This window comes from Daucus carota, chromosome 9 (genome assembly GCF_001625215.2).
Source record: "Daucus carota subsp. sativus chromosome 9, DH1 v3.0, whole genome shotgun sequence".
NCBI classification, from domain to species: domain Eukaryota; kingdom Viridiplantae; phylum Streptophyta; class Magnoliopsida; order Apiales; family Apiaceae; genus Daucus; species Daucus carota.
The window spans coordinates 7,771,674-7,798,841 of record NC_030389.2 but is presented as its reverse complement, the minus strand read 5'-3'; the positions used below and the strand labels follow the sequence as shown (position 1 = coordinate 7,798,841).

General features: G+C 34.0%; 3 protein-coding genes across 5 annotated transcripts; 2 read left to right on the top strand and 1 right to left on the bottom strand.

Annotated features, from left to right (window-relative positions):
- Positions 1-1,812: 1,812 nt before the first annotated feature.
- LOC108202471 (dol-P-Man:Man(7)GlcNAc(2)-PP-Dol alpha-1,6-mannosyltransferase) lies at positions 1,813-24,525 on the bottom strand. 3 transcript variants are annotated; one of them, XM_017370865.2, is made up of 20 exons: positions 24,261-24,519; positions 24,083-24,168; positions 23,145-23,186; positions 23,020-23,065; positions 22,050-22,136; positions 20,386-20,441; positions 19,357-19,474; positions 19,189-19,247; positions 18,043-18,114; positions 10,212-10,275; positions 8,452-8,555; positions 8,093-8,164; positions 5,671-5,757; positions 5,515-5,582; positions 5,316-5,384; positions 5,158-5,240; positions 4,256-4,355; positions 3,452-3,517; positions 3,250-3,343; positions 1,813-2,339 (listed from the first exon to the last, which is right to left on the bottom strand). In XM_017370865.2, the coding sequence occupies exons 1-20, from the start codon at positions 24,286-24,288 to the stop codon at positions 2,259-2,261; spliced, it is 1,482 nt and encodes a 493-aa protein (XP_017226354.1). In that variant the 5' UTR covers positions 24,289-24,519; the 3' UTR covers positions 1,813-2,258. The 3 variants fall into 3 exon arrangements, with proteins under 3 accessions (XP_017226354.1, XP_017226355.1, XP_063940959.1); XM_017370866.2 differs by lacking the exon at positions 24,261-24,519 and adding an exon at positions 22,312-22,364 and having other exon boundaries at positions 24,083-24,127; XM_064084889.1 differs by lacking the exon at positions 22,050-22,136 and having other exon boundaries at positions 24,261-24,525.
- Positions 12,774-15,618, top strand: LOC108202472 (uncharacterized). Its single transcript, XM_017370868.2, has 2 exons — positions 12,774-12,973; positions 13,289-15,618. Exon 2 carries the CDS (start codon positions 13,291-13,293, stop codon positions 14,470-14,472), a length of 1,182 nt encoding a protein of 393 aa, XP_017226357.1. The 5' UTR covers positions 12,774-12,973; positions 13,289-13,290; the 3' UTR covers positions 14,473-15,618.
- A 358-nt stretch (positions 24,526-24,883) lies between the features above and the next one.
- Positions 24,884-26,879, top strand: LOC108202474 (nucleoside diphosphate kinase 1). The gene is made up of 4 exons (XM_017370870.2): positions 24,884-25,095; positions 25,626-25,674; positions 26,245-26,476; positions 26,613-26,879. The coding sequence occupies exons 1-4, from the start codon at positions 25,045-25,047 to the stop codon at positions 26,725-26,727; spliced, it is 447 nt and encodes a 148-aa protein (XP_017226359.1). The 5' UTR covers positions 24,884-25,044; the 3' UTR covers positions 26,728-26,879.
- The last annotated feature ends 289 nt before the right edge of the window (positions 26,880-27,168 follow it).

Here is a 27,168-nt window from a genome sequence, read left to right as displayed (position 1 = left end):
ACATCGAAAAATTAGTTTAGTGTACTTCTCCAACACAATTTTAATCGATGTTCAACAAAATCTGTTAAAAAAAATGTTGAATTCAAATTATATATGTGTTGAACGCATAAAGTTTGTAAATTTGTAAGTTTGTATCAGAACCCACCCCTATGTATGTATACATACTTTCACATTCTATATATTAGATTTATCCACTGTTGTTCTAGATCTTAAGTAATTCGACTCTAGCCCAACTTGAGATTTTTTAGATCGGATACAAGGCTATAAGCGTTATTAGTACACTTAAAAAATATCTTCTTTCAATTCGATCCCTATCACTATATTACTACATATTCATTATAACACATAAATATGCTTATAAATCTTAGTCACTAGTGTGAGATTTCTCCCACCGCTTTGATTCAACTCAAAATCGTAGTGATGCTGCTCCTATGAGACCGATTGACCAAAGGCGAACAAATAAGGCTGAAACTCGAAGTTGAGGATTGTTTACGAAACTCTCACCATCGCTCTGATTCAACTCAAATGTTGTGGATTTGATTGAAGGAGAGGAAATAATGCACCACCGAAACTCGAAGCTAAGAATCGTGTCATTACATATGTTCCTACAGGACCGATTAACTGAACGAGAAGAAGAAACACATTATTGAAATTTCAAACTCTTGGATCGTTATCGTACATTTAAAAGGTTTATTCTTTCCGATCAGAATTCGCGAAAAAACTCCTAGAATGATTGTATCCTTGTAACTTTAGAAAGGCTAGCAGTCAATTGAAAAGCACAATAATTGAATTTGGTAGTTATAAAATAAGTCCTAACTAATATTAGTAATTTTATTGTATTTCATTTGAAAATTTTGCAATTTATTGTTTAATTCTATACCATTTATCGTGAATTATCGTTGCAGTAGTATGAGGCCAGGGTTTATTTTTTTGGTTGTGAAACGTAAGTATGGACACTTTCTTACGAAAGATATTATTGAAGTGAAGATCAGAAGATTCGGCATTAAAATATGATAGTAATCACATTACTTGCACATTATTGTTCAAAAAGATAGAACGAATAAGATTGATGTGAAACAAGAGCGACCACAGTACTCACTTTCACTTCCAAAGATAAAATCCTTTTGCTTTGTCATGTTCCTCTTCCTATTATTTGAGATTATGATTTCATCAGAGATTTCTCGGGAGCACAAATTTATTCTGATTTTATTATTATAACATAGTACTATATAATATAAATGTAACTTTTGTTGAATTTTGCAAATTAGTCCAATTTGTATAATATTGTGCACCGTAACTATTAAGTGAAAGATGGTGAAAATATAGGCGCACACCCTACTTAAGTACTAATCTCGTTGCTAATTAATGAATATTGGCATGCTAATTAACCTTGCTCCTGAATAAATCACATGCTTGAGTAGCTCGGCCGACACACATGCTAGTCAGATGTATTCGAATGAATTTAGTTTTTCTCTTGTCTAGTTGTCTGAGGATGTATACGCATGAAATAATTTTGTAAAGTTTTTGTTTTATCACCGACACAAAATTAATTGGTCCATGAGATCTATATGACTATACATCATATCTAAACCCGCACCAATTTTTTGTGATTTAGTAATCCGCATGTTGTAAATAAACTGTCCATGTGACTTGTGTGAATTAAATAGAAATACTTATTAATTTATTTCCCGCCGCTCAATTTAACCACTGATATCACCCATGTCATGTTAAGTTATTGTCATTTTAGAAACTGCCAGATTATAGAACAGCAGTAAAATTAGCTAAAACAAATTCATATAGAAACTCTCGGTGTTAACAAACATTGGGTGTATAATTATGGCATAAGAGTATAGTATACAACATTTTGATAGTAAAACAACAAATGTACAATGTTGTACTGGTGCCTGATACCTACCATTTAAGTACACTACTTTCCTATATCAGGAGCTAACAATAAGACAACACTTTACTTGCACAAATTATCTTATGTATGGTATAGACTATAGAACATACAAAGAAGTATAGGAGCTTGAATCCTTATAAAGAACAAGACAGTCAACTGCTCTGTTGAAGGTTTGTTTTAGCACTTACCGTCATCACCCAGTCATTTCAGATCAGCATCAGTCAGCTGGGCAGTAATCCCATAAACGTTGTAGTCTCACAAGAAATTGTGTTATCATGCTGAAGCTCTCTTGGGCACTTGGTGAAGACGGGATATTCGCAGACACGTCGCTGGCATCACCTTTTTATTGGCCAGTTTATATACAACCTGGCCAATTTTGATGGGTGATGTACTTGTTTGTAATACTTCCATGAACATACACTTTTGGCTCTGTGATCTGCAACAGAGATAGTGATAGGAAATTTCAAGTAATAGTTTATTCATTATATATTGTAGACATTCACATATAAAAGTAATAAACATATCAAATCTTAAGACATTCACATCTGCAGATCAAGAAAGTATCAATCCTGTAACAAGTGGCTGGCTAGTGACAGGATTTATAAAAAAACTGTGTAGCAAGTTCTACTGTTCTTGTAACATATTTAGGACATTCCTCTACACGTATACGACCTTTACGCTGTACTGATTTCTCACCTCCCCCCTGTTATTAGGGAGATTGACATTTTACTTATGATAAATCTCTCTACTGTAGCTCTCAATGCCAAAAAATGGGCACCTCTCTCACCCATGACAATAAAACTTATCATCAATTTCCAAAGATTCGTTGCACAGCTTTAGTAAGGAACTTGTCGTCACATAAAAATACAGATGTATTGATAGGGTTAAAGGGTAAAAACCAACCGCAACGGTCTCTTATTTCCATCATAACCTACGATAGTTCCAGCATAAGCACAAGTCCATTTAGAGGAACTTGTTGGATAGCTCTAGTCTTTGTTGAACAGATGGAACAGCTAAAGCGGACTGAAAAATAACCCTACTGGCGAACCTTTTAGGTTTTTTACAGTTACACCTGATGCAGCAGCATCTTTGTGACATGACGAGATTTGCGAGCAAGAGTTCGAAACTCAGTAAACCCAAAATTTTCAGAAATATAATTGGGACACTGAGGTCTAATATTGCTGGCTCCTGGTAATCCACCTTCCAATGCAAATATTAGGATTCCGAGAGGGGGCTTACCATATAAGAATGAAGATACAAATATTAGGTCTTACTATCACCTTAAGATTTTAGTGCAGCTGGTACTCTAACAAAGCATTCAAGAACCTATAGAATGTGAAGCTTACCAGTGAAACCTGTGGAAAACCAGTTTGAAGTCGAAGACGCGAGAAACCATTTACAGAAAATAAGCACTTGAATCCTTTAATATTGTGGTGCTCACTACATAAATATAATTGAATATGGATGTCAAAGAAGATATTGATCTCAAGAAATTATGACATTAGCAAAAATAAAATACAATATTGTGACTAATGACAAAAAACTCACTTCAGAAGATACGTAAAATTTCTGTGACAGTATTCATCCAAAGGTATCTCCTCTTCTTTAGAATACCTGAAGCACAAAAGTATAAATTGTCGAATGAACGTGCAAGTGAAATGTTCGAGATACCAGATAAAATGGGAATCATCTCACATTATGGCAAGAAAGCCTACTCTAGTGAAAGAACTATAGTGGCTTACATGATGCTCATTCTATGAACATTCAAAGTGTAATGCATCTGATGCTAATGCAAGATATGATTTTTGGGCAATTCCAGTTACAAAAAGAATAAACAAATATTTCATAGGGTAATTTCAAGGTTGTGGAATACTATTTTAGTAATCGGCACAGTAGCAATATTGGTACTAGAAGTAGATATGCATACATATTTTATAAATTTTGACTGAAGATTATTATATATTGACACACATCACATAGCAAGCCATGTCTGAAGTACATTATCAGTCTAACCCTGCCATAAGTTGAAAACTTCATGTGTAACACCATAACCTAATCAAATTATAAATGACTTTGACGTTCACTGATATGATTCCTGTACGTTGAAAAATTAAAACTCCAGTATAGAGGCCTAGTGAATACCTCTTTTCTACTCTTGGTCACAGGAAGTTAAGGGTTCGAGCCTCAGTAAAGACATGGTGAGTATTAAGTGACCATACCGCCCAAAAAACAAAAGGAAAGAAAGATAAATATAAAATTCATCTTTCGGAAACCATATTCACAAAGTTTTGGCTGAGCTAAAAAAAATCATTACTTAATGAAAGAATGGGAGGAAGCAAGTTATTACTATACCTCCATGGGAAACCATTTTCACAAAATCTGGATACTCCATTGATTGCAGAGAACGTATCTATGTGAACTCGCACTTCATCTGTACTGTTGGTGACATAACCTGTAAGTAACTCAATTACTTAATATACAAAATTGATATAAATTATAAATTAGATCTCACAGAGGATATATTGCTTAAAAATGCACAGATTATGTACTCAAACTGATTGACGCGATTACATAGTTTTATAATACCAAGAATTACTATAAATATAAGAATGCAAATATATAGAACTCAGTCGGACGAGTTCTTTTTTCTTCTTCGGAGAATTTATGATGAGTTTTCTTTTCTCTTGAAATTCAAGATATCGAAGTTCATTACGATTTATGGCTTAGTCTTTATTTTCCTGTGTCCTGTGCTTAGTAGATTACTGTGGCGATCAAGATACCTAGGGTTTGGGCTCACACACCAGACTCAAACTCTTCACTGCAACCAGGAATATATATGCTCAAAATTAGCATAACCCCAGGTATCATATAACCACAATATCAAAGTCTCAAAACTCTTAAGATTCTAGTATAAATGAACAAGGTATCAGATCATTACCCCCAAAAATTTGTATGGTTGTAAAAATTCATTAGTATATACCCCAACAAAATTCCAGCTACGTAGTATCTTACAGAATTTAATTCAAGAGATAAACATGGAATACCTACCTATTTTTCTCATTAGGTTTTACAACTTAAATATACATTGACTCTCATCTATGAACTAGAAGACCTGAAATAAAAAACAAACTTGACTACACAACAGCAAAAAGTTTGCATATGAGACGCATGTGCCAGGTGAACTGTTTGTGTGTGTGTGTGTGTGTGTGTGTGTGGATGAGGAAGAACAGGTCATATGTAGAGGAAGATCATACCAAAATTATGCAATTCTTTTAAGGCACTGCCACCTGGGTAATTTTCATACGATGCCATAAAAGTTGTCATAGTGCCTCCGAGACTACAAATTAGCACACAGGAACTGAGAGACAATATACTTTGATAAAACCCGACACCAAAAGAATATTCATCAAACCTGATAATGAGCAATCCAAGCATCACGATATAAAGCAGATTCCAGAGACTCTTCTTCCGATTGTTGTAGCTACAGAATGGTGATATCAAAGCTATAGATAATGAACTTGAAAGCCAAACTAAAGAGGAAACCAAAAGACCCAAGGCATATGCATTAAATCAGTTTAGATATTGACCAGAATCAAAGGGAGAGCACATACATTCGACTAGCTGCAACTGCTGCTGACAAATTAAATATTGGAATAGAACTAATAATGAACCGGAGCTCCTGCATCATTACTTATCTTGACATCAAGTATTTAAGGAATAATATTTAGTATACTTAGACTAGATGAGACCCAACTTATCTAAGTTACCTTGTGTGGAAGCTTTGAGTAAAGTAATATGAACGAAAAAACTGGAAGAACATAAAATAAAAGCCTCCGTTCAAGTAAAACTCCTAACTGCGACAATATATTCAAACAGCAAAGGAATGTCATATTGTTAGCAACTGGACATGTACAATACTCGTGCAAGATATAAATGTTTAAAAAATAAATATTAAAAAAATCACGAAAAGGAAATGTAGGTAACTTGCCAATATGAAATGATGGGGATTAGTTTACTATAGCAGAGGAACCTATGGTGCACATCAAAGGCCCTGATATAACAGTCTTAAGCTCAAATATTGGGGGTCTCGCGAAAAGTATCTCCGCTAACATCTCACCATCCTTGGACCCTACTGAGAAGTGGGACGTAGTAGGTATGATTGGTTTGGGTCAAAACTGTCTCAAGAACCAATATAATCTATTAAGTTACCCATATGTGAGCTATGGAGCCCCCAGTGCTAACAACCTTTTATTGGTAACTTCGGGCATTGGGCTACTCATAAGAAGGCGGCGTCATTTCTTCTAGATCTTAAGAAACTAAAAGGAAAAAAAAAAAGGTAAAATGAAAAGGCACAATGTTCTATAAATTCCACCTAATGGCAAAAAAAGCAAGATTGCCAGAAGCATCTTCATAACTGCTTCCAAAACCCGGATTCTCAAATCCTACCTTCTACGTCGCCATAATTAAAACTACTGTTGCCAAAATACTCTTAGATTCTATTAAAAATTTCACATAACATTTATTCCTTAAGGATCCCAAAAGTTTAATTCCTACAACTCCGGGTTTACTAGTTTCACATCTAAAAAATTCTAGTCTGATAATTGATATCAGCAACTATAATAGCAAGAATGAGCCACTAATAATCTGGTCACCTGTAAATGAGCCACTAATAATTGATAACAGCAACTAAAACTTCCTCTATATTGTTTATCTCCTATGAGAATTATCTGAATAATACTTTTAGAATTAACTCTTTTTGATACAAATAGCTATGTCCGTACTTGTAGTTTTCGCCAAACCACTTTCCATCCATCATTTATTGAATCACATGGTCATTTATCCTTCCTTTTAAAGAATAATAACTTTTATCTAATGTTTTGCCAAACATCTTATCAGTTTTATGTTGGCAGATTTTCCAAAGTAAAAGCCTCTTAGAGAACCTTGTTCAGGTTTCTTATTTCATTGGAAAATAAAGCACAACCAGATGATGAATTTAACTGTGGGCAAGACCTCACATGATCACAATAAAAGCAACACACTATATTAATGCATCCAACACCTTTACACTATGTTGTGCAACAAAACTCAGTGGTGATAACTAAGTGTATCATCTAAGCCTGGTCAGGTTCCCATGTACAAACTCTTTTAATTCATGTTATATATTTCTTTTATCTTGTATTAAAGGAATTCACTTATGCTCTCAACATCCTGTCATGTTGAAAAAATCAGATAAAGGATCCTCATTCCACATCCTCGGACGAAGTATGGAGTCGATAAGTAAACGTATGAGAAAACCTAAACCTACTGTAAAAATGAAGCCAAGTCATTTCATTAAATATAAAATACTAACAAATATAAATTTTATCTGGAGGACGAGTATCAAAGGTATGATACATATGATTCATTTGCAAGAAAATATACATCCTCTTCATTTATAAGCTCACAAAGCACTTTCGCACATAGTACATAACAATAATATAATATAATATAATATAATATGCACTTGTCTACTGTCTGCAGAGGTGATAAGTAGAGCTGAGTTCGAATCATCATAAAGAACAAAAGAGTTAATTATTTTTAGCAGGCCACTATTATTCTTCATACAAGTCATTGAGGGCTTATTCCTCAAGAGATTTGAAATTACTCTTACCATCTCCAAGACTCCAACACTTGCAGAAAACTGAGGAACTTGTGATTATATTGCAATGGGTAATTTTAAATAAAATTTTGGTCCAAGTGTCGCATAAAGATTACATTAGTTAAAGGTACTCCAGCCTAGAAAAGCTTGTTCTACATTTGTTTTTCATTTTGCTAACTCAACAATTTGAAACTGAGCAAATCAAAAGAAAAGTTGTCTTAAAAGATCTCCAAATATTTTAAATAAAAACTTTTAATGAAAATCATTCAGATGAACTACACAAAAGATCTTTCTAGTCCATAAGATAGAGATCAATGGTCCAGCAGATAGAGATAAAACTCGTAACATTTGTTCCCTAAACTTTCGAGAGTAGCAACATGATGTCGGGGTTTACCACTACTATTGTCAGCTTTAAGACTTTAAACTAGTACAAGATAAAATATTCTAAACATATTGAAACAGCAAAAAGGGCAGAAGAGCAAGAACGGTCACAGCTTATATTAGATAATTTTTTGCTTATTAGCTGCACTATTAAGAGTTGGTAAACTCACCGCAAAAAGAGGATATGCAGCAAGCAAGGACCGTGGAAGCGCAGAACTGAAGTACCAGTGGAAGGATTGTGTCTACAATAGCATATTAAGGATGAAAAAAAAAAGGTATGTACTAACAGAAGATGACATCTTAGAGAAGATCATCACGACGAATGTTGTCAAATATGATAACTTGTGATAGATATAACTGTTCGAAGCCAAGCTTAGCATTTCTTGTCAACTTCACCTTATACCAAGGTTACAAAAACATAATTCAGATTAAACATAGACTCATCTGACTGTTTTTTATATAAAAAATAAATAAATAAGGTTTATAAATAAGGCTGAGGTGACATATATTTTTTACCAACAGAGGATACACCCCACTCGGAACTCCTGTTCAAAACAGAATTGAACCAAAAAACTTCAAATTCGGGCCACAATGGCTTCCTCCATAAAAATGAGTCAACTAATACCGTAAGACCTGCATACATATAGAACTTTGGATCAATGATGTCAATTAGTGAAAAAGAAAATGATGTCAATCTTATCAAGGACTTTAAATAATTTCATGTTTCCTGTATCGACCAGCATTACCATATATCATAGTATCCTAGTAATTTTTTAATTTCTAGTTACCATAATTTTGAGAAGCTACACATACATAATCAAATACTAAGCAAGGGTTTGCAAACTTCAAAAAACAATTAACTTTATATACGTAGGTGAAGATCCAAGGAACAGGTTTGCCCTGCACCTTTGGTCCGAGCTGAAACCTTTAGTTCCATATTAAAAGGCTACAGTTAGACTTTCACAAAGTTGAGTGTAATTTCAATCCGTGCCTAACAGGCGCGGAAGAAAAAGTTTTATAGGCCTTAATAGTGCGTACAGTAAGTCCACGCTTATAATCTGACCTATTAGGCGGCTAAAAAAAATTCTACTTATCTTTTTACAAGCTTGCAAAACATGTCTCCTGTTGTGCCTAATAGTCATGGAAGGCTTGATAAACTTGCCGTTCAATATTTTGTCATACAGCTAGCAGATCAAATCGAAGAAAAAAATACCTACCAGGAACAAGGGTATAGAAGGGTGAGACGTACGAGAGTGGTAGTCCCCGAAAAGACCCGTCAAGAAATATCTCCGCAAGTTTTTAAAATATGGTGAAATTAAAAAAAACTACTAACTAAATCTAACATACTAATAAATTATATTAATTTCATGCTGGGACACGGAAAATCTGTTTTCGCAGTATGCAGTAAAAAAGAAAACATACAAAGACTGTACAACGCAAAGCTCCAAAGTACCACCTAACACCCACAAAATTCTCTCCCAACTACAGGGCAATTAGAACAATTAGCCTATAATATCTGTGGAATGAATAAGCAATATATATTTGGGACGGCGGGTAACTCATCGATATTGTCATCAGTAAATAGAGGGCATTTCACTATACAATGGTAGAACTATACATCGGTTGTATATGATCTTGATCAGTATGTTAATATTATTTTTGTGCATTTGGGATTACCAATCACTGTTTGTTAATTTTAATGTTTTTTTGATAAATTGGTGCAAGTAAAGGAAAAAGAGAGAAGGTATTAAGTCAGAATTAAACCCCCAGGTTGATTCAGACTTCCTGAACCCGGATGACCCTACTTGGAGCCCCCAAAAATGACATATAGAGGATGTTTAGTACTGTGTATTTGGCTTTTAAAGCTGGGGCATATAACCCACCTTTTAATAAGTGAACTCGATCATGGCAAATAATGTCATAGATATAAGTTCGAATAGTCGATACCAAGTACTAAATAGCCTAGCAACTAAAACTCTTTTACCACATACACATACAACTATAACAATTACTCAGCCTGATTCAAGCATTCATAACTGGTTATTTCACAGCATTCTACAAATTTGTAATCAGTCATTTGTAAATACAATTTGGAAAAGCAACATTCTCTTTTTTAGTTATACATGTTTGATAAGTTGTAGTTGATGAAAAATATACCACTTGAGTTTGACACTCTGGAACTGTATACGCTATATTACTTTCATGGCTCAGTGATCTTGAGAATAGCATGAATCAATCAGCTAAGAGATCATGAAGTAACTGACATTAGAAATATGTAAAATTACAAACCTATGGAAAACAAGGCAGCTCCAATGCAGTACCTGAGTGCTTTCCAGAATGAAATTGAATTTGTCTGCAATAAATTAGAGGATCATCTTTCTAGCACGACAGAACTAAAGATATAGTGAAGTCAATAGTTTCTATAAGAACAGGCATAAACCTTAGCTGACTATCTTAACTAATAAAATACATAACAAGCTGGAAGCACTCTATATAGAAACAGAACCTCCAATACTTTAAAAAACAACTTAGATTAGACATGTTGCACAAAAAGCTAACTTAGTCTACTTTAATCCAAGAAATAAGACACTTTTGCAGCATTTAGTCAGTACAATTTACATTGTATGGATGATGAATCCTTGTTATATATTGTTTGACATCTCTAAAAACAATTGAAATCTTTTCTATTCTGAATTTGCACTTGGCAACCTGAGTATATATTTTCTGTATGCACAATCAATTTGCGATATTAATAAAGAACTTCTATATAAAATCAAGTTTCCAATGGTGAAAGGAGGAAAAATGTTTAGATGAATGGAATGCTGAATTCGGGAATAAGAAATTCAATTTAGTGTGCATAAAAACCAAAATTAACTAGAATTACACCTATTGTCGATTAGGCTAATTGTCAAATTAGATCAAAACAGTGAAGATTCCTTTTAGTTACCGAGAAGTTAGGAAGACCAACCAATTATTGGTTTCATATAAGTACCAGTAACTTGAACTATGTTAACCTGACTCTTTATTTCACCTCCAAGAACCTGTTGTCAAACACTAGATCCCAGCCATGAGCAGATCAACACATCCATTTTGTGTTTTAATAACTTTGGTACTATTATTGGGCATTCGGGCTTGGAAGATAATATACCTATGAAGCATGGATGCAGGTGTAGGGCTGGCAATTTCTGGTAGTGGGTCGGGTTCGTGTTGGGTCAACATACTCGGGTAGTATTTTTAACTCAACCCGAACCCGACCCGGAAATTTATTGGGTACAGGTACCTAACCCGAACATGATTCGATTTAATTTCGGGTTACCCGACACGACCCGAAATAACCCGAAGCTCTCCGATTCAATCAATTTCATCAGCATGTACGTAGTCGACATATACAAAATTTTTTGGGAAATCATTTATTATGTAAGCTAGAATGGTGCTGGTAATTCTCACTAGTGAAAACAGGGTCTGGAATATGAGAATAAGAGTTTTAATTATACACAGATCCCTTAAAAAATCATCAGGCCCAGGATACACAAACAAACTGCATATTTGTTTCACAACTTCACAACTGAGAGGGCGAGTGAGAGCTCGAATCAGAATGAGAGAAACTTACCAATTCCGAAATTGAAAAAGTAAATCGAATAGGAATCCAGTTGAGAGGGGAGTGAGAGATTCAAATCGGAGTGAAGGGGGAGGAGATTGAGAAGTTGAAGATTCGAAAAGAGAGGGTTTTTGATTTGGAGGCTAAAAGAAGAGAGCGCGAGCGAGAGAATTAGGGTTGAGAGATTCAGAGATTTAGGGTTGATTCAAGAGAGGCGGTCGTGACTTAGTGAGCACTCTCAAAGAATCCGCACAAAATCAACTCTGCGACATTTTATCAAGAATCCGCACAAAAATCAAAATCACATACAATCCATTAAAATCCATAGACTAAAAACAGTCCATTAAAATCTCAATCGAATACCCCCCCCCCCCCAAGTGTCTTGAGGATTTTGTATATTAAGTAAACTTTTAAATATATAATATATATATGTATATATGTATATATGTATGCGGGTTGATTTCGGGTTACCCAAACCCGACTCGAAAATGACCCGATTCTTTCGGGTCAATTTTGGGTCAACCCGAATTCGTATTTTACGGGTCGAATTCGTGTCAGGTTATCGGGTCGTGTCTGAAATTGCCAGCCCTAGGTGTGGGGATGAGTGTACATATGAGCAAATCAAAGAAATATGTTGATTCCAGGTTAAAATTAAAATATATACATTATATATGTAATTCAAGAATTTGGATTTTATAAAACAAAATGCACAAATAAATAAATATGCTATCCATTATAATTACAAGACATAATATTATTTTTGAATAAAAAATATTAAACATAACAACTAAAGTAGTTCAATCATCTTAAATAAATAAAATTGACAGTCAATTTTAAAAGAAACTAAATAATCAACCTAAAACTAAAAGTCAAATTCAAATTCAAAAGTAATAAATTAGTCATATATATTAACTAATTCACATACATATACATAAATCGCTGGCATCTACACACAAATGTTGAAGAAAGAAAGTGCACAATTGCAAAGCGATACATACATATGTACAGATATGCAACCTAATCGATTACCATATCCCGTACCCCATGCATATGCCGTTGCACCTAGAAAGCAGGGATACTCTATATAGGAGAAGAACTGCGAATGGGACACGTGGGGGTGCGGGGGTGCGGCGGAGTGCGGCGGGATACGCCACGTGGCGTATCGGTGGAGGCAGCGAGGGGGATACACGGGGGTGCGGGAATGGGGGTGCGGGAGTGGCACGAATTGTAATTTAGAACAACTTTTTTTTAAAAAATAAAAACTTAAATTAACCTGGTCAAAAGAAAAGAAAAGAGGGGTCTGGGGTCAAAATTAGGTTTGTGTACGAGAGGGAACAGAGGCGGCGACTCCAGCTCAACTTCAATTATCAATCTTCAATCAAATCGACTCCATCTCAACTTCAATCATCAATCTTCAATCAAATCAAGATCTCCGGCTCAGCTATTTCGTTTGGTAAGTGTGTTTTTGTATATCTACTCGTGTGTCTATAGATTCTATGTATATATAATTGCTCGTGATTTATATCTCTGGTATGGTATGATTGATTAATTGGTGATTTGGGGTTATGTATATACTGGTATTACTATATATCTCTGATACGTTTTGATTTTTGAATTTTAAAAGATTTGGTTTGTTATATATGGAAGGTTTGTATATACAGCTTGAGTTACAAATGGTAAATGCAATAATTTAGGAACTGTTATACAGCTTGATTTACTTGTCGCGAGAGAATATTTATTAATTTCAGTTGCTTGCAATCTTATTCAGTAATGGAGTTCATGTCAAACTCGGCTACAACTACAAGTACAGGAGGCTCTAATTCTGTCAGCCAACCATCACAAAGTATGCTAGTGGAAGAAAACACATTGTGGAGGCATGTTACTAAAGTTGCAGTAGCCAAAGAAAGAGGGGGAAACACTAAATTTCGATGCAACTTCTGCAACAAAGAATATACAGGTTCATATTCTCGAGTTAAAGCATTGAAAACTAAATGCTTGGGAATTGCAGTGTGTTCCAAAGTCACCCTTGAACTATTAAGTGAATTTCAAAAAGAGGTGGCAGATGAAGAAGATCGGAGAAGGCCTGTTAACATACCACTGCCTCCTTCAAGTGCAACACAATCATGTAGCAGTGCTTGGGGTGGAATCGAGAAGAAGCAAATGCACTCATCCAAGAAAAGAGCAAGTGATCCAAATAATCCCATTAATAAAGCTTACAATATGGAGATGAGAAATCTGCTAGATGCTGAGATTGCAAGAGGATTTTATTTCGGGGGCCTGCCATTTAACTATGCAAGAAATCCTCACCATATAAAGTCATATACTATGGCTTCTGAATACAAACTCTCGGGCTATGTACCTCCAACGTATAATGCTCTACGCACTACTTGTCTGCAAAAAGAAAGAGCACATGTTGAGAGATTAATGGAGCCTATTAAAACATGGAAGGAGAAAGGGGTGACTATAGTTTCCGATGGCTGGAGTGACAGCCAAAGAAGTCCACTGATTAATTTTATGGCAGTCACAGAGCTTGGTCCAATGTTTATAAAGACTGTCAATTGTGAAGGCAATGTTAAAGATAGGTTTTTCATGGCAAACTTGATAAAGGAGGTGATAATGGAAATTGGAGCTCAGAATGTGGTTCAAGTAATCACGGATAATGCACCACTTTGTAAGGCAGCAGGTATGATTGTCGAGACTCAATATCCACACATTTTTTGGACTCCTTGTGTTGTGCACACCCTTAATCTAGCTTTGAAGAACATTTGTGATCCTAGTCACATTGAGTCTAACAGGGATGCCTTCACTGAGTGTCACTGGATTACAGAAGTGGCAGATCGAGCATCAATGGTCAAAGATTTTATTCTTAACCACAATATGGTGTTGACAATGTTCAATAATGTTGCTCCCTTAAAACTTCTTGGAGTTGCTGAGACTAGATTTGCACGGTGATTATAATGCTGAGAAGAATTAAACTTTTAAAACGTTCTTTAGAAACATTGGTGCTTAGTGAGGAGTGGGGAACTTACCGTGAATATGATTAGGAAAAAGCCTTTATCTTAAGGACTACAATGCTTGATGAAACATGGTGGGATCAAGTCGACTACATTCTGGAGTTTACAAGTCCAATGTATGGTATGCTACGTTTCGCAGATACTGACAAGCCATCACTTCACTTGATATATGATATGTGGGATGAGATGATCGAGAAAGTAAAGACTATAATATATAGGCGTGAAAGGAAAGAACTCAGCGAGGATTCTCCATTTTATAATGTAGTGTATTCCATTCTTATTGATAGATGGATGAAGAGTTCCTCACCTCTACACTGCTTTGCTCATTCACTGAACCCAAGGTATGCATTTTCCAACTGAATTTCAGCAAGTAATGTCAGAGTTTCTGAATTTATACAATGTACATTTCAGAATTTCAGAATTCTGAAATTTCAGAATATCAGAATTTATATATACAATGTAAATTTCAGCAAGTAATGTCAGAATTTCAGCTTGTACATGTGTTATTTCTACCACTGACTTTTAGTGATAAACATTTACAGGTATTACAGCAATACATGGCTTAATGCAGCTACGGACCGCCTTCCTCCTCATCAAGATATCGAGCTATCGGAAGAAAGAAACAAGTGCATTAAAAGATACTTTCCAGATGGGGAGGCAAGGAAAGCTGTAAATGTTGAATTTGCTCGCTTTTCTGGACAAATGGATAGTTTTGGCAGTGCAGACTCTATTGAAGATAGAGGCACCGAAGATTCTAAGATGTGGTGGCTGGTTTATGGAGCTTCTGCTCCAAATCTTCAAAAAATAGCTTTAAAGCTATTAGGACAGCCCTGCTCTTCTTCTTGCTGCGAAAGGAATTGGAGTACTTATTCTTTTATCCACTCGGTTAAAAGAAATAAGATTCTTCCTACTCGGGCCGAAGACTTGGTTTATGTCCACACCAATCTCCGGCTCCTTTCTAGAAAGAGTGATCAATACATTAAGGGAGAGACCAAGTTGTGGGATATAGGAGGTGATCGTTTTGATCCACTTGATGGTGCCGAAGAGCTCGAGATTGCTAGTCTTTCTCTTGACGAGCCGGAGATGGAAGCCATGATTATGCTCGATTGTATCACTTAAATTGCACTAGTTATTTATGTATTTTAGTTGTCAAGACTTAAGGATGATTAATTTAGTTATTCCACTATTTTGTTCTACTTAAATGCATCTTATGTATTATTTATATATATATATATATATATATATATATATATATATGTGTGTGTGTATGGGGCTTCTCAGTGGGGAACTAGTAAATTGAGTAACCTAGGAACTCTCTAACAGTTTTATACTACGGCATAAAAATAGGGACTACCTCTTAAAACACACCCACGTAAACCTAAACACTGGACACATAAAGTGAGACATATGATATGATCTATTTATAAAATATAATGTAGAAAAATACAGAACATACAAAAATATTTTAAATTTTAATTTTTTTTGCGCACTGTATTTTTTTGTTATTTATATAATTTTTGGGTTTTTCGGTGTTATTATTTGTTTTAGTACAATATTATATGTTTTTTATTTTTTTTGCTAAATACATATAGTGCTTTGATATATATTTATTTTAATTTTTTTATGTTTAATATTTTCTAATTTATACATGATACTTACTTACTTGTGTATACAATTATTTTTTAATTTTTATTTTACATTCTCTTAGAAATTTTATTTTTAAAATAACTAAACAAAATGTACAAAATAAAGGTTATAGAAAACTATATATATTATAATAATCCACGAGAATACAAGTAAATTATGATAAAAATATATAATTAAATGAATAAAACTTACATTAGTATTCTATATATTTTAACTATCTTGTGTTCTGTATTTATATCCTATGTTCTGTACATTCATATTATATTAATTTTTACATATTTTTAATATTCCAGAATGTATCTAACATCAGCGGCCTCCCTCCTCTCCTCCTCTCATCTAGGGTTTGTGCATTTTCAAGTAAACCAAGGGGCTTCCACTGGTTTTCTCCGGTGGAAAGCCCCAACCCCTTCATTTTTTCTTTATTCTCGTTAATTTCCTTTCAATAAAACCCAATCTTTTGGGTGTTTGTGTGTCTCTCCTCTTGGAGTGTGTGTCTTGTCTCTCCTTTTGGAGTGTTTTGTTATGTTTTTGTCTGGTTGTGATTGGGTTCATTTGGTGTTGGATCTATTGAAAACGAGTTTATTGATATTTTTGGTGATCTGCAAAGACTGTATTGATTCTGAGACGGTGGTGATTATTGCAAGAGCTCACCTTTCACAATCAAAGATTGTTCATTCTTCACGGGGTTACACTTTCGGCATGTCTATAGCTGGTATCCGGCATGTAAATAGCTGGGGTGCCTTCGGCATGTCTATAGCTGGTGTCCAAAATGTAGATAGCTGTGGTGCCGTTTCTCCAATCTCAATTCATACGATTGTTGTTTTTGAACATTGGGCTAACAATGGGTTTTACGTGATACGGTCAATTGCGATGGTACTATTTCCAGAGATGTTGGTGCAGTTTGGATCATTTGGGATGTCTTTGATTTCGTTTTTAGTTTCAAGAATTTTTAAATTCTGTGTTAAACGATCAGGAAACAAATCATCTAATTGTTTTTAGTATGTTATTTGTTTTACCACCTGGTTGTATCGGCAGTTGGGGATTTGTCCCGGCTATATTATATTCAAGTTAATGAAATCTTCTTGCATTTGTCAAAAAAAAAAAATATTCCAGAATGTAAAAACTAATAAGAATATAAAAATATTTTAATATTCTTATACTAGATAAAAAAGTACAGAACACAAAATATACAACATACCGGACATATTATAATTTTGTTTGTGTACTGTATTTTTTTTAAATACAAATAACTTATGAAAAAGTTATAAAAAAATAAAAAAATAAAAAAGAGAGTATAGAACTCATTTTAATAATTATATATTATATATTTATATTAGTAATTATATATTTAATCTTAGTTACACATGTTCAGTATAAATTATTGTATTTCTTTTGCTAAAAAATAGGCATGCATGTTCTGTACTTGCGTTCAGTTGCACCAGTTGTCTTATAGACACGTGCATGGCTCAGATCATAGTTCCTAAGTTACCCAATATAATTAGTTCCTCAATGAACCACACCCTATATATATATATATGTGATATTTTTAATATTTTAATATTTGCCGTATCCCCCCTATCCGTATCCCCATATTTTGGAATTTGACGAATTCCCGTATCCCCGTACCGCGCACCCGCACTCATGCTTCCTAGCGTTGCACCCAACCGCACTAGGTGTGCAGTGCTTCACAATAATGATTTATCTAAATCTTAAAGTGATCTTTTTTATGTCAAGTTTATATAAATATCCTTTCAAAATAGTCAAATAGTTTTTGACTCACTAATCAAGTAATCAACCAAGATAAAATCGAATATGATTCAAAGAAATAGAAAGAGAAAAACGGAAGCTCTAAAAACTGTACCAGCAAGAGTTCTAAGCCAAGAGGACCGAGCAGCAGCAGTATGTCGCATCGGAAGACTACTGTAGCAAAAATCTGACCAGCAAGAAAGAAAGGGCTATAATATAACAGACTTTGGTAAAGTTAAATAATGCTCTAAATAATAACTGATCAAATGCAGAAATAATCTTTTAAGAGGAGTAACAACAAAGGTATTCACTCAAAAGATAAAATATATCACGAAACTTGAAAACTGCCAAAGGGATTCAATAAAACGATAATATATAACACAAAACTTATAAACTGTGTACAATAATGAAGTTGGAAGAATGATGTCATGCATACTAACAGATACAATAAAAAAAGGTGATGCACTCATAAAGGGACAATTTTTTTTTATTAGTATACCTAAGGGTAAGTTCAAAGATTTTTGTCAGTGTTTTTCTATTTTACTATCTTGAATATTCAGCATCTTTGCTTAAAAGAACACCTTTATAGCACAATGAAGGTGGAATAATAATATAAACTAAATACAATTTAATTTATCCAAACATATATAGAACATATTATACTTCTCCAGCACAATGTATCATACTACCATCACAGTCTTTCTATTCTGATATCAAGTTTTACAAGATTTATTTAGGGACGTAGAAAATTCAAGACTCTAAAAATTAGCTTTAGTTTTTCTTGAATACCTACCCAAGAATATATCTACATTATATCGAATATGATTAAGCTCACTAGATGCAAGATATATGTACACATCAACGAAAAAAAATGCTGCTAATATATCTGTCTAGGTTCAGTCATGCAACTTATGCTTGTTGTATAAAGAAAACTGATAACAGACGATACATGGAGTTAGAATTCCCTGAGTAAATGCAAATTATTCATCATATTGATGCCAAGCTTACCATAAACCTAATTTAAGTGTCAGTTCAGTTCATAAAGGATTACACTTCTGGTAGTTGGTACAACATTGGACTACGTAAAAATTTAACACGAGGATAGTGAGGTGGAGTCCTAAAAAAGGTATTAGATAGCTTATAATTATGCTCCGGGCATAAGTAGTCTATATCTGACAAATTAAGGCTTCATAATTATCAGTGACTTATCTGATAAACAAACGTTCTAATTAATATAAATCATGATCCACAGATGCCATACCAGACAATTTAAGGCTGCATAAAAACTCCCTTTGAACCAATATCCATATGCCATATTAACTGCAAAAGGTCAACAAATCATCAGTATTAAATCATTATACAGTGAACTGCTTGTATTAATATGAACTTAACGACATTCGTCTAGACCATTGGTTTAAACTAGAATTACCTAAACCCATTGCCAGAATATTAGGAAGAGGGCGTGTGCAGTAGAACAACATATGAAATTGGATGGAGACAAATATCACAAAGAAAGCTTCAACTTGACGGCCAAACTTGTTTCTAATCTGTGTACAAAAGTGTACATTTTAGATATTAAAAGTAGAGTTGTAGTAATTGGTCAATTAGGTCTACAAGTTTTATATGTTTTGACTTTAAAGCAATCAACAAACAATAATCAATATTTGCAACTACATATACTTTATCTTAAACAACCAAAAACTAATATAATTCTTTGCATAACAAATGGATTTTTGCAACAATTTAATCTAAATCATCATTATATCTAAAAAAACATTTGCGATGTAGGACAAGTAATGAAATTAGAGGAAAGGGGATGAAAATGAGATTAAACGAACACAATAACAAAAAAGGATCACGGACAGGAGAGAAGCTATGGGTTGCAACCCATGAAAGAGACTCGATATAATATCCAACTGTTTTTTGAATAATCAAGTCTAAGATATTATGTGGATGACTGATGACTTATATAGGGAAAGGAAGCCCTTATAACATAAGCTAATAGACAAAGGCCCATAAAATTCGTTGGGTTACCCAAGAATACCTACTTCTTAGCATATATATAAATATATAAATACCAAAATACACTAGTTTCTCTACAATGTATATAATAAATAAACCAACCACCAACTAAAAGATCCCTTTTAACGTCATTCCCCGACAATTTGTCACTGCCATACGTATTTTTTCAAAGTTACAAGAGTTAAGGTCATTTCTACCATTTAAGTTTCACAACTTCAATTGTAGTTTTAGTTTTTCATGAAAAAACTTGTGAGCAAAATTAAGGCATTGCCCCACACGAAGGTGGTTAACTCTACAACTAAAAGGTTAATGTTGTGCTAAGACAAAAGGCAACGTTGTACTAGCAACTGCAAAAGAAAATCCAAGAGTGTGGACTTCGCTTCAATCAGAGGATCAAAAATATACTACAGCAGATGTAGATTGGCAAAATATGTACCTGGACACGGAAAAACCGTAATGTCAACAATATGATGCAGCCTAATGCCAAACGAACTACAAAAGAAGATATTATTAATCAATTTCTATTCAGAAAAAAGCTACAGAAAATACGTTTGATATACTGTAAGATTATGACAATAGGTTGCATGGGTCCAGGGCCTTCAGGCATACATCCATGTAAAATACACATGCATGAAACACTATACCATACACAAGAGGCCCATCAGTTTCTGACACCAATCAGATCAATTAATGAAAGAGCACGAACAATTCCATGAAAACAAAACACTGAGTACCTTAGTCATGCACCCCCTAAAAATAATTAAATAACTATATGCATTATATGCTTCTTGCAAATCAAGAATAAGAACAAATACTAATATAATATTAAAGATCCCCAAAAAAACATTATGCATGTGATATCTTCGATTACAATCACTTATAAGCAAAATCCTTGGTTTGTAGTAGTAAATCATGAGAAATCAGACTGGACAATATAATCCTTCACAGGATAATAGCTTAGGTACCGCCAAAAATTAGTAATCAAAGATTTAGCTATTCCATCAAATAGTGAAACTACAGATTTTGCACACCTTACAAAGATCGTCAGCATTCTAAACTGCTGCCTTAACTTTATAAAAAATAAATGCCAGTGAAGACTACTAAATTGCAGTCTTCAAGTTTATAAAATTTAAACGTGAAGTATGGGTATAGCTCTTATAAGGAAAAGACTACTACATAAAAGCCAGAGCCCAAACTCTTCTCTGACAACTAAGATGACTAATTCATAATTGACAAATAACGGATCCCCAAACCATTGAAAAAGTGTACATAATTAGATCGACATCATGAATATTAAATTATAAATAGTATTATAGTAAATCAGATACTGTATAGGATATTGTGCAATGTATTAATCCAAACTTCGTGTTTGAAATATATTTATACATAAAATCAGAATATGACACGCCGATCACCACTGTGCCTACCCACATTAAGCAAAAGTTCATACAATCCCAAGAATAATACACACAAGCCAACGTTTTAACAATTCACCAATTAATTTGTGAAACAAATTTGCTCCTGATGACCCTATTTTCAAAAGCAGGCAAGTAAAAGCCAACCAATATCCAACCCAAACGGCATTCCCATTCTTCCAAATTAACAATCCCTCAACTTAAGCCAACTCTCAACACACTGGTTTGTATTATCCTGCCCCGTATCAGGCTAAAGAAATTTCCTCATCAGCTTTTCTACTGCACCTTAAATGGAATCTTTAGTAGAGATGAGTTATGACTTATATCGAACTCTTTAGCCATACATGAAGTTTAATTTCATGTAGCAAGTGAAAACATCTCAACCACGGATGAATGATTTCTTTATCACGAGCTCTGTAGGTGTATAACAGCATTAGAAATAGTTTACTGAAACCACAAACATATTAAAGGCTTAACATATCTTCTAGAAACATATTACTGTGAACATCAGGCATATATGCATGATAAAAGAAAGTTATCTTTAATATGCCGACAGAACCTTTGAAGAATGAACTAATAAATATAATATTTGGGCGACATAGATCAGCATTTTAGCAGAAAAATGGCATACATCAGCAACTACAGATTATACCAAACAAGTATCCCAACTATCAATAGAGCTAACCTGCCAAAAGACCATAAATCTTAGGTAACTGCAACAAATTCATCACATATATGAGCGGAGATGCCAAACTTGATACCAGTAATGCACCTATAGAGAAAATAATAGAGTATTTAAACACAAAATTAGCTTTGCATATTTACAGTTCACTAATGAACATCCACCAATTTCAGTCTGACAAGGACACTAGTTGTTCTGCCACAGCCAGTCCATATACTGAATTAGATCAGTACGCAAACAGCCAAACCCCAAAATTAGGACTTACAGAAGCATGGGTAACATCATGGTGCTATACATGAACATGTCCTGCACAGATGCCTGTACCGCAGGTAACAGGAAATACAGAAAAGGAAAACTTCCATGGATTAAGATCATGAAAATGAAAACAAAAACAATTCTATTATGCAGACCTTAATCAGTATGAAATGATATTCTTAACTAAGAACTTCTTTGCTTGTTTGTCTGTTTAATATGACCAAATAACCAGTAAAAACCATTCTTACGAGCCTTATATTCATTGAAAGTTAAAAAGATATTTCACGTTTTTCAAGATGAGCTCATTATGCAGCATAAAGAAGCAAACATGCAGCTTATCAAAGAAAGAATAGAGTATGTGTAAAAGGAAACCAAAAATTATAAGATCCCTTAGGTACACAATTCTGTCCTAAGGTACATGTGTTATACAATCCATAACACTGCATATCATTAACCAATTACATAATTTAAACCCAAATATTAACTCTACAGGAATCACATCGTGTAACAACCTTCGATAAAAAAAACTAAAATTACAGGCAAGTTGATATGGACATACAACAAAGGATCTAAACTCTAAAGTTTACAACCCCTCCTAACAATTGTCTACTAGAAGTTCTTCGTGCCTGAATTTCAGGCATTAACTTACAATGATTTCTTGCCAATGAAACACAAGGATTTACAAGTAAAGTAATAAGCTATTGCATAGTAGGATTACCAATGAATGTGCGAGGAACAACTCCAGGGAAATCCAAATGATCGTACTGATAATCAAAACCATTAAGTAGCAATTACAACCAACCAAGTGCTAAACTGAAATTCCAAATTATGAATAAAACTTACATTCTCAATGTGATGTTGGTGATACAAAATGTCATGCATAGCCTGAGATCATAAAAAACCCCATTACTTGATCCAAAATAATACACCCTCCATTCCACAATGAGAGCCAGATCATATCACATGAATTTTCATGAATTTTTTACTTTTCTCACTATTTTATACAATTTCCTTAAACTCCGCGCTCCAGCCAAATGTAAACAGACGGTGGGACGGGTAGGACAGAGAGAGTATTATTTATACATAAGTTTATCGTAAAAACTTTAAATTTAGGTCCCCACTATGAAGTTTAATTTATTTAAACCCTAACAAGTATTAATTCTAGATAAAATCTCATTTTAATTGCAAATTATTAAATTGGTCAAAAAAACCATACTATGTCACTGCCACAATAATCACCCCACTACTGCAGTTGTACAATGGATCTTGGCCTCTTGCAATTGTCACATTCTATTTAAAAATATTGTCACATGGGAAGACTGTAATTAACTCACCTTCAACACAATCAAGTTATTTATAATTACTTTATATAACTGTTCTTTCTTCAAATGCCAGCATATTAAACATGGGAGAGTGTATTAGAATTCACTAATCAAAATTAATCACATTGACTAATGACGAAGGGCGCCATCTTGTTACACGATCAAGTGGTGCTGTTAGGGGCTCGGTTATTGAATCATTCGTGGTCTAGAACTATCTAACAGGAAGCATAAAGCTACGCGTATTCTACTTCTCTTCTTTCGTAGTTCCAATTTCTTTTAAACTACAGTACAAATTTCATATCCAATTTCTGATTAAACTTCTTAACCGGTTACGTAAAACTGAAGTGTGCAGTCATCCAAGTTGTGGTCAATTCAATTAGCATCATATGTGATCACCGCAAACAAGCAATATATTCCCACGAAAACTCGAAAAATACGAGAAACGGAATGAGAGGGGACCTGGACATTAAAGCTTTCTTCAACCTTGGTGTAGGGTATCATAACCACATAAAACGCAGCAATTGAGCCCAAAATCATATCATAACCTAAATCGGTAACATCCAAACTCATCAATTATCCAAATAGCATAATCACAAAGCATAAATGTATATATAATAATCGTGTATATATTACATACCGTAAGTTTCCATGAATCTTTGAGCCATCGGGAGAGAGATGAATGAGAATGATTTGAGTAACTCAAATCACCAGCTCCAGAGTCCAGAGAAGTAAATGAATTTACTGTGTTTAAAGTATCTTTAAAATTATTAAAATAAAATTATGAGTTAACATAAGGGTCTCTTTTTTTGAAAATAAGGTTTTCTTTCCAGAAATATCGTTTTTTAAAGACCTTTTTAAACTTATTGAATCGATTTTGAAAAGTATCAAAATATGATTTGTATCCAAAGATGTCTTTAGAATCATGTCTTTAGAATGTTTTTAAAATTTATTTTCTCAATACACAATCCCGACATATTGAATGGGAAAACTTCTAGAGATGCAGGGAGTATGATTTTATAAATTTAATATATTATTAATTATTAATTTATCATACTGACCATCCCACTCAGAATTATTAATTATCAAGTATTATTAGTTTTTAATTTTCACTAATTAGCTTGGGAGAAGTAAAGGTAATTTTCATTTTCTTTGATCTTTTAAAAAGATTAATTAATGGATCAACTTGTGTTCATTTTGCAAATAATTTGTTTGCCAGGAGCCTGATTTATAACGGGCCGATAACGTAGCCCAAATAAGACTGATCCATTACCTTCTGGGTCAAGAATATTCGTTTCGAATTTTAGGGTTTATCAAGTTCTTTACCAGCCATATATATCTAAATATTTGTTGTCACTGGTCATTTTATTTCTCGTATAATTCAACGCAGCAGCAGCAGCCATTTTTACTTAACAATAAGAGAGATGGAGCAGACCTTTATCATGATTAAGCCTGATGGTGTTCAGAGAGGCTTGGTTAGTCTTGCTTTATTTGATTACTGCTTATGTATATTGTATGTATCTCTGTGTAATTTCATATTTGTCTTGGATCTTGATTGTTTAGGTTGGTGAATTTGTGGGGTTTTATTGTTTCTAGTCTCTCTCTCCCTCTCTCTCTCTCGCCCCCTCTCTCTCTGTCTGTCTTTATGTGTTTCTGCGGGTTGTTGGATTTGTGGGTCTTTGTTTATTTTTAATTTTTGAGAATTTCTGTTGGTTTTTAAGATTAGGGTTGTAAGAATCTTGCTGAAAATTTATGATCTTGATGTTCATGTTGAGATTTGATATTAAATGTTAAACTGTTTGCTTTATTGATGAGATCTGATAATTAAAATACTGGTAAGAAACTGAAGAATTGAAAAGATTAAAGTATAGATCTTTGCTTGAGTTGAGAACTTATTGCTTAACATATTGATTGGAGTTGAGCAAATGAGTAGTCAGTAATCTCTTTTGAGTTTTTAGATGTAGTTGTGTTATGTAATTGTGTATCTTATGTTGTTCAATTTCAGGTTGGTGAAATCATTAGCAGGTTTGAGAAGAAAGGTTTCACTTTGAAAGGTACACTCTTTTACATGGATTATGTATTGATTTTCTTTTGTTTGTTCATTATCACTTGATTATTATTAGTACTATTGATCAAATCAATTTTTGTTAATGCACGGGGAAGTTCAAGGACCCACAAGTGATTATCTCTCTTATAGTGTATTTGACATGGTGATTTCAACTACTTGATATGATTTGATTGTTCTCTGAAACATAATTATATCAATAAATTGTCAAGTAGAAGACAATATAAAACATAATGATGACTCACATAGCAAATGTTCCAATTTTTTAAATTAGCTTTATCATGGTGGTTTATACTAGTTCAATGAAATAAATTCATAGTACTATGATAGCTACGAAATTTGTAGTACTCTTTATATTAAAAGGTTGTAATTTACAAGGGGTTTTCAAAGACTCATGTAAGAAAATAACTGCATCTTTAATAAATTCATTACACAACCTGATTTGTAACCCCTGGTTGTCTCTTTTATCATTAAAACGGGGCAGATAAGCATTCATATGTCTGGTAGCATATTTGTTATACTTCTTTAACTCATTTGCATAAATTGCGCTTGATAATAGGTTTGAAGCTTATTACTGTTGACCAGCCTTTTGCTGAGAAGCACTATGCTGATCTCTCCGCAAAGCCCTTTTTCCGTGGCTTGGTAGAATACATTGTCTCTGGCCCTGTTTGCGCAATGGTGTGGGAGGGTAAAAATGTAGTTACAACTGGTCGTAAGATTATTGGTGCAACAAACCCTGCCGAGTCTGCTCCCGGAACCATCCGCGGCGATTTTGCTATTGACATTGGCAGGTAACATTTATTTACAGTGTTGCTATATTCATAGTTGGTATATCTAATATATATATAGAGTTATGTATCTTATTTCTATATGCATCTTAGTGCTCCCTGTTGACAAATTGTGCTGATAATCTTTCTGGATGTGCAGGAATGTCATCCATGGTAGTGACGCAGTTGAAAGCGCAAGAAAAGAAATTGCTCTCTGGTTTCCCGAGGGCATTGCAGAATGGCAGAGCAGCCTTCACTCCTGGATCTATGAATGAAGTTCTTTGCTTCAATCTTAAAACAAAGTAATTGTGTTTTGTGATGTACTGTTTTACCCTTGAGGGATATATTCGACTTTGATGACTTTTTAAGCGTCCTAATGTTTCTTATGTGAGCTGAGATTTATAGCAACTATGGTTTGTTTGCATCATTGCCATGGCAACTGTTAGATGTTATATTGTGTTTTGTCACTGTTTTTCGCTCCTGACTCTTCGGAATTCTGGTATATCTGTCCTAGCTCTAGCTAGAAGTGTTCCTCACTATTGTATGTATATGCAATTACAAATATATAGGCCATAAATAGACATGATTAACAAGGCCTCTAGTCTTATCTCTAAATTTTTATTTACGAATGAATCAACAGAAGACTGTTCTCAGTTATCTTTCAAAAATAAAATTTCCAGGTTTTGTGAAGTTCTTATTCTCTTAAGATATTACAT

Bases quoted from the DNA above. Each gene is read 5' to 3' on its own strand.
- LOC108202474 (XM_017370870.2), top strand. From the start codon at position 25,045: ATGGAGCAGACCTTTATCATGATTAAGCCTGATGGTGTTCAGAGAGGC. The intron at 25,675-26,244 runs GTACACTCTTTT...GCTTGATAATAG, and splicing joins GAAAGGTTTCACTTTGAAAG to GTTTGAAGCTTATTACTGTT. The intron at 26,477-26,612 runs GTAACATTTATT...CTGGATGTGCAG, and splicing joins TTTGCTATTGACATTGGCAG to GAATGTCATCCATGGTAGTG.
- LOC108202472 (XM_017370868.2), top strand. From the start codon at position 13,291: ATGGAGTTCATGTCAAACTCGGCTACAACTACAAGTACAGGAGGCTCT.
- LOC108202471 (XM_017370865.2), bottom strand. From the start codon at position 24,288: ATGGCTCAAAGATTCATGGAAACTTACG. The intron at 22,137-23,019 runs GTAATCCTACTA...TTTTCTCTATAG, and splicing joins TGTTCCTCGCACATTCATTG to GTGCATTACTGGTATCAAGT. The intron at 18,115-19,188 runs GTATGGCATCTG...CTTGCTGGTCAG, and splicing joins ATGCAGCCTTAAATTGTCTG to ATTTTTGCTACAGTAGTCTT.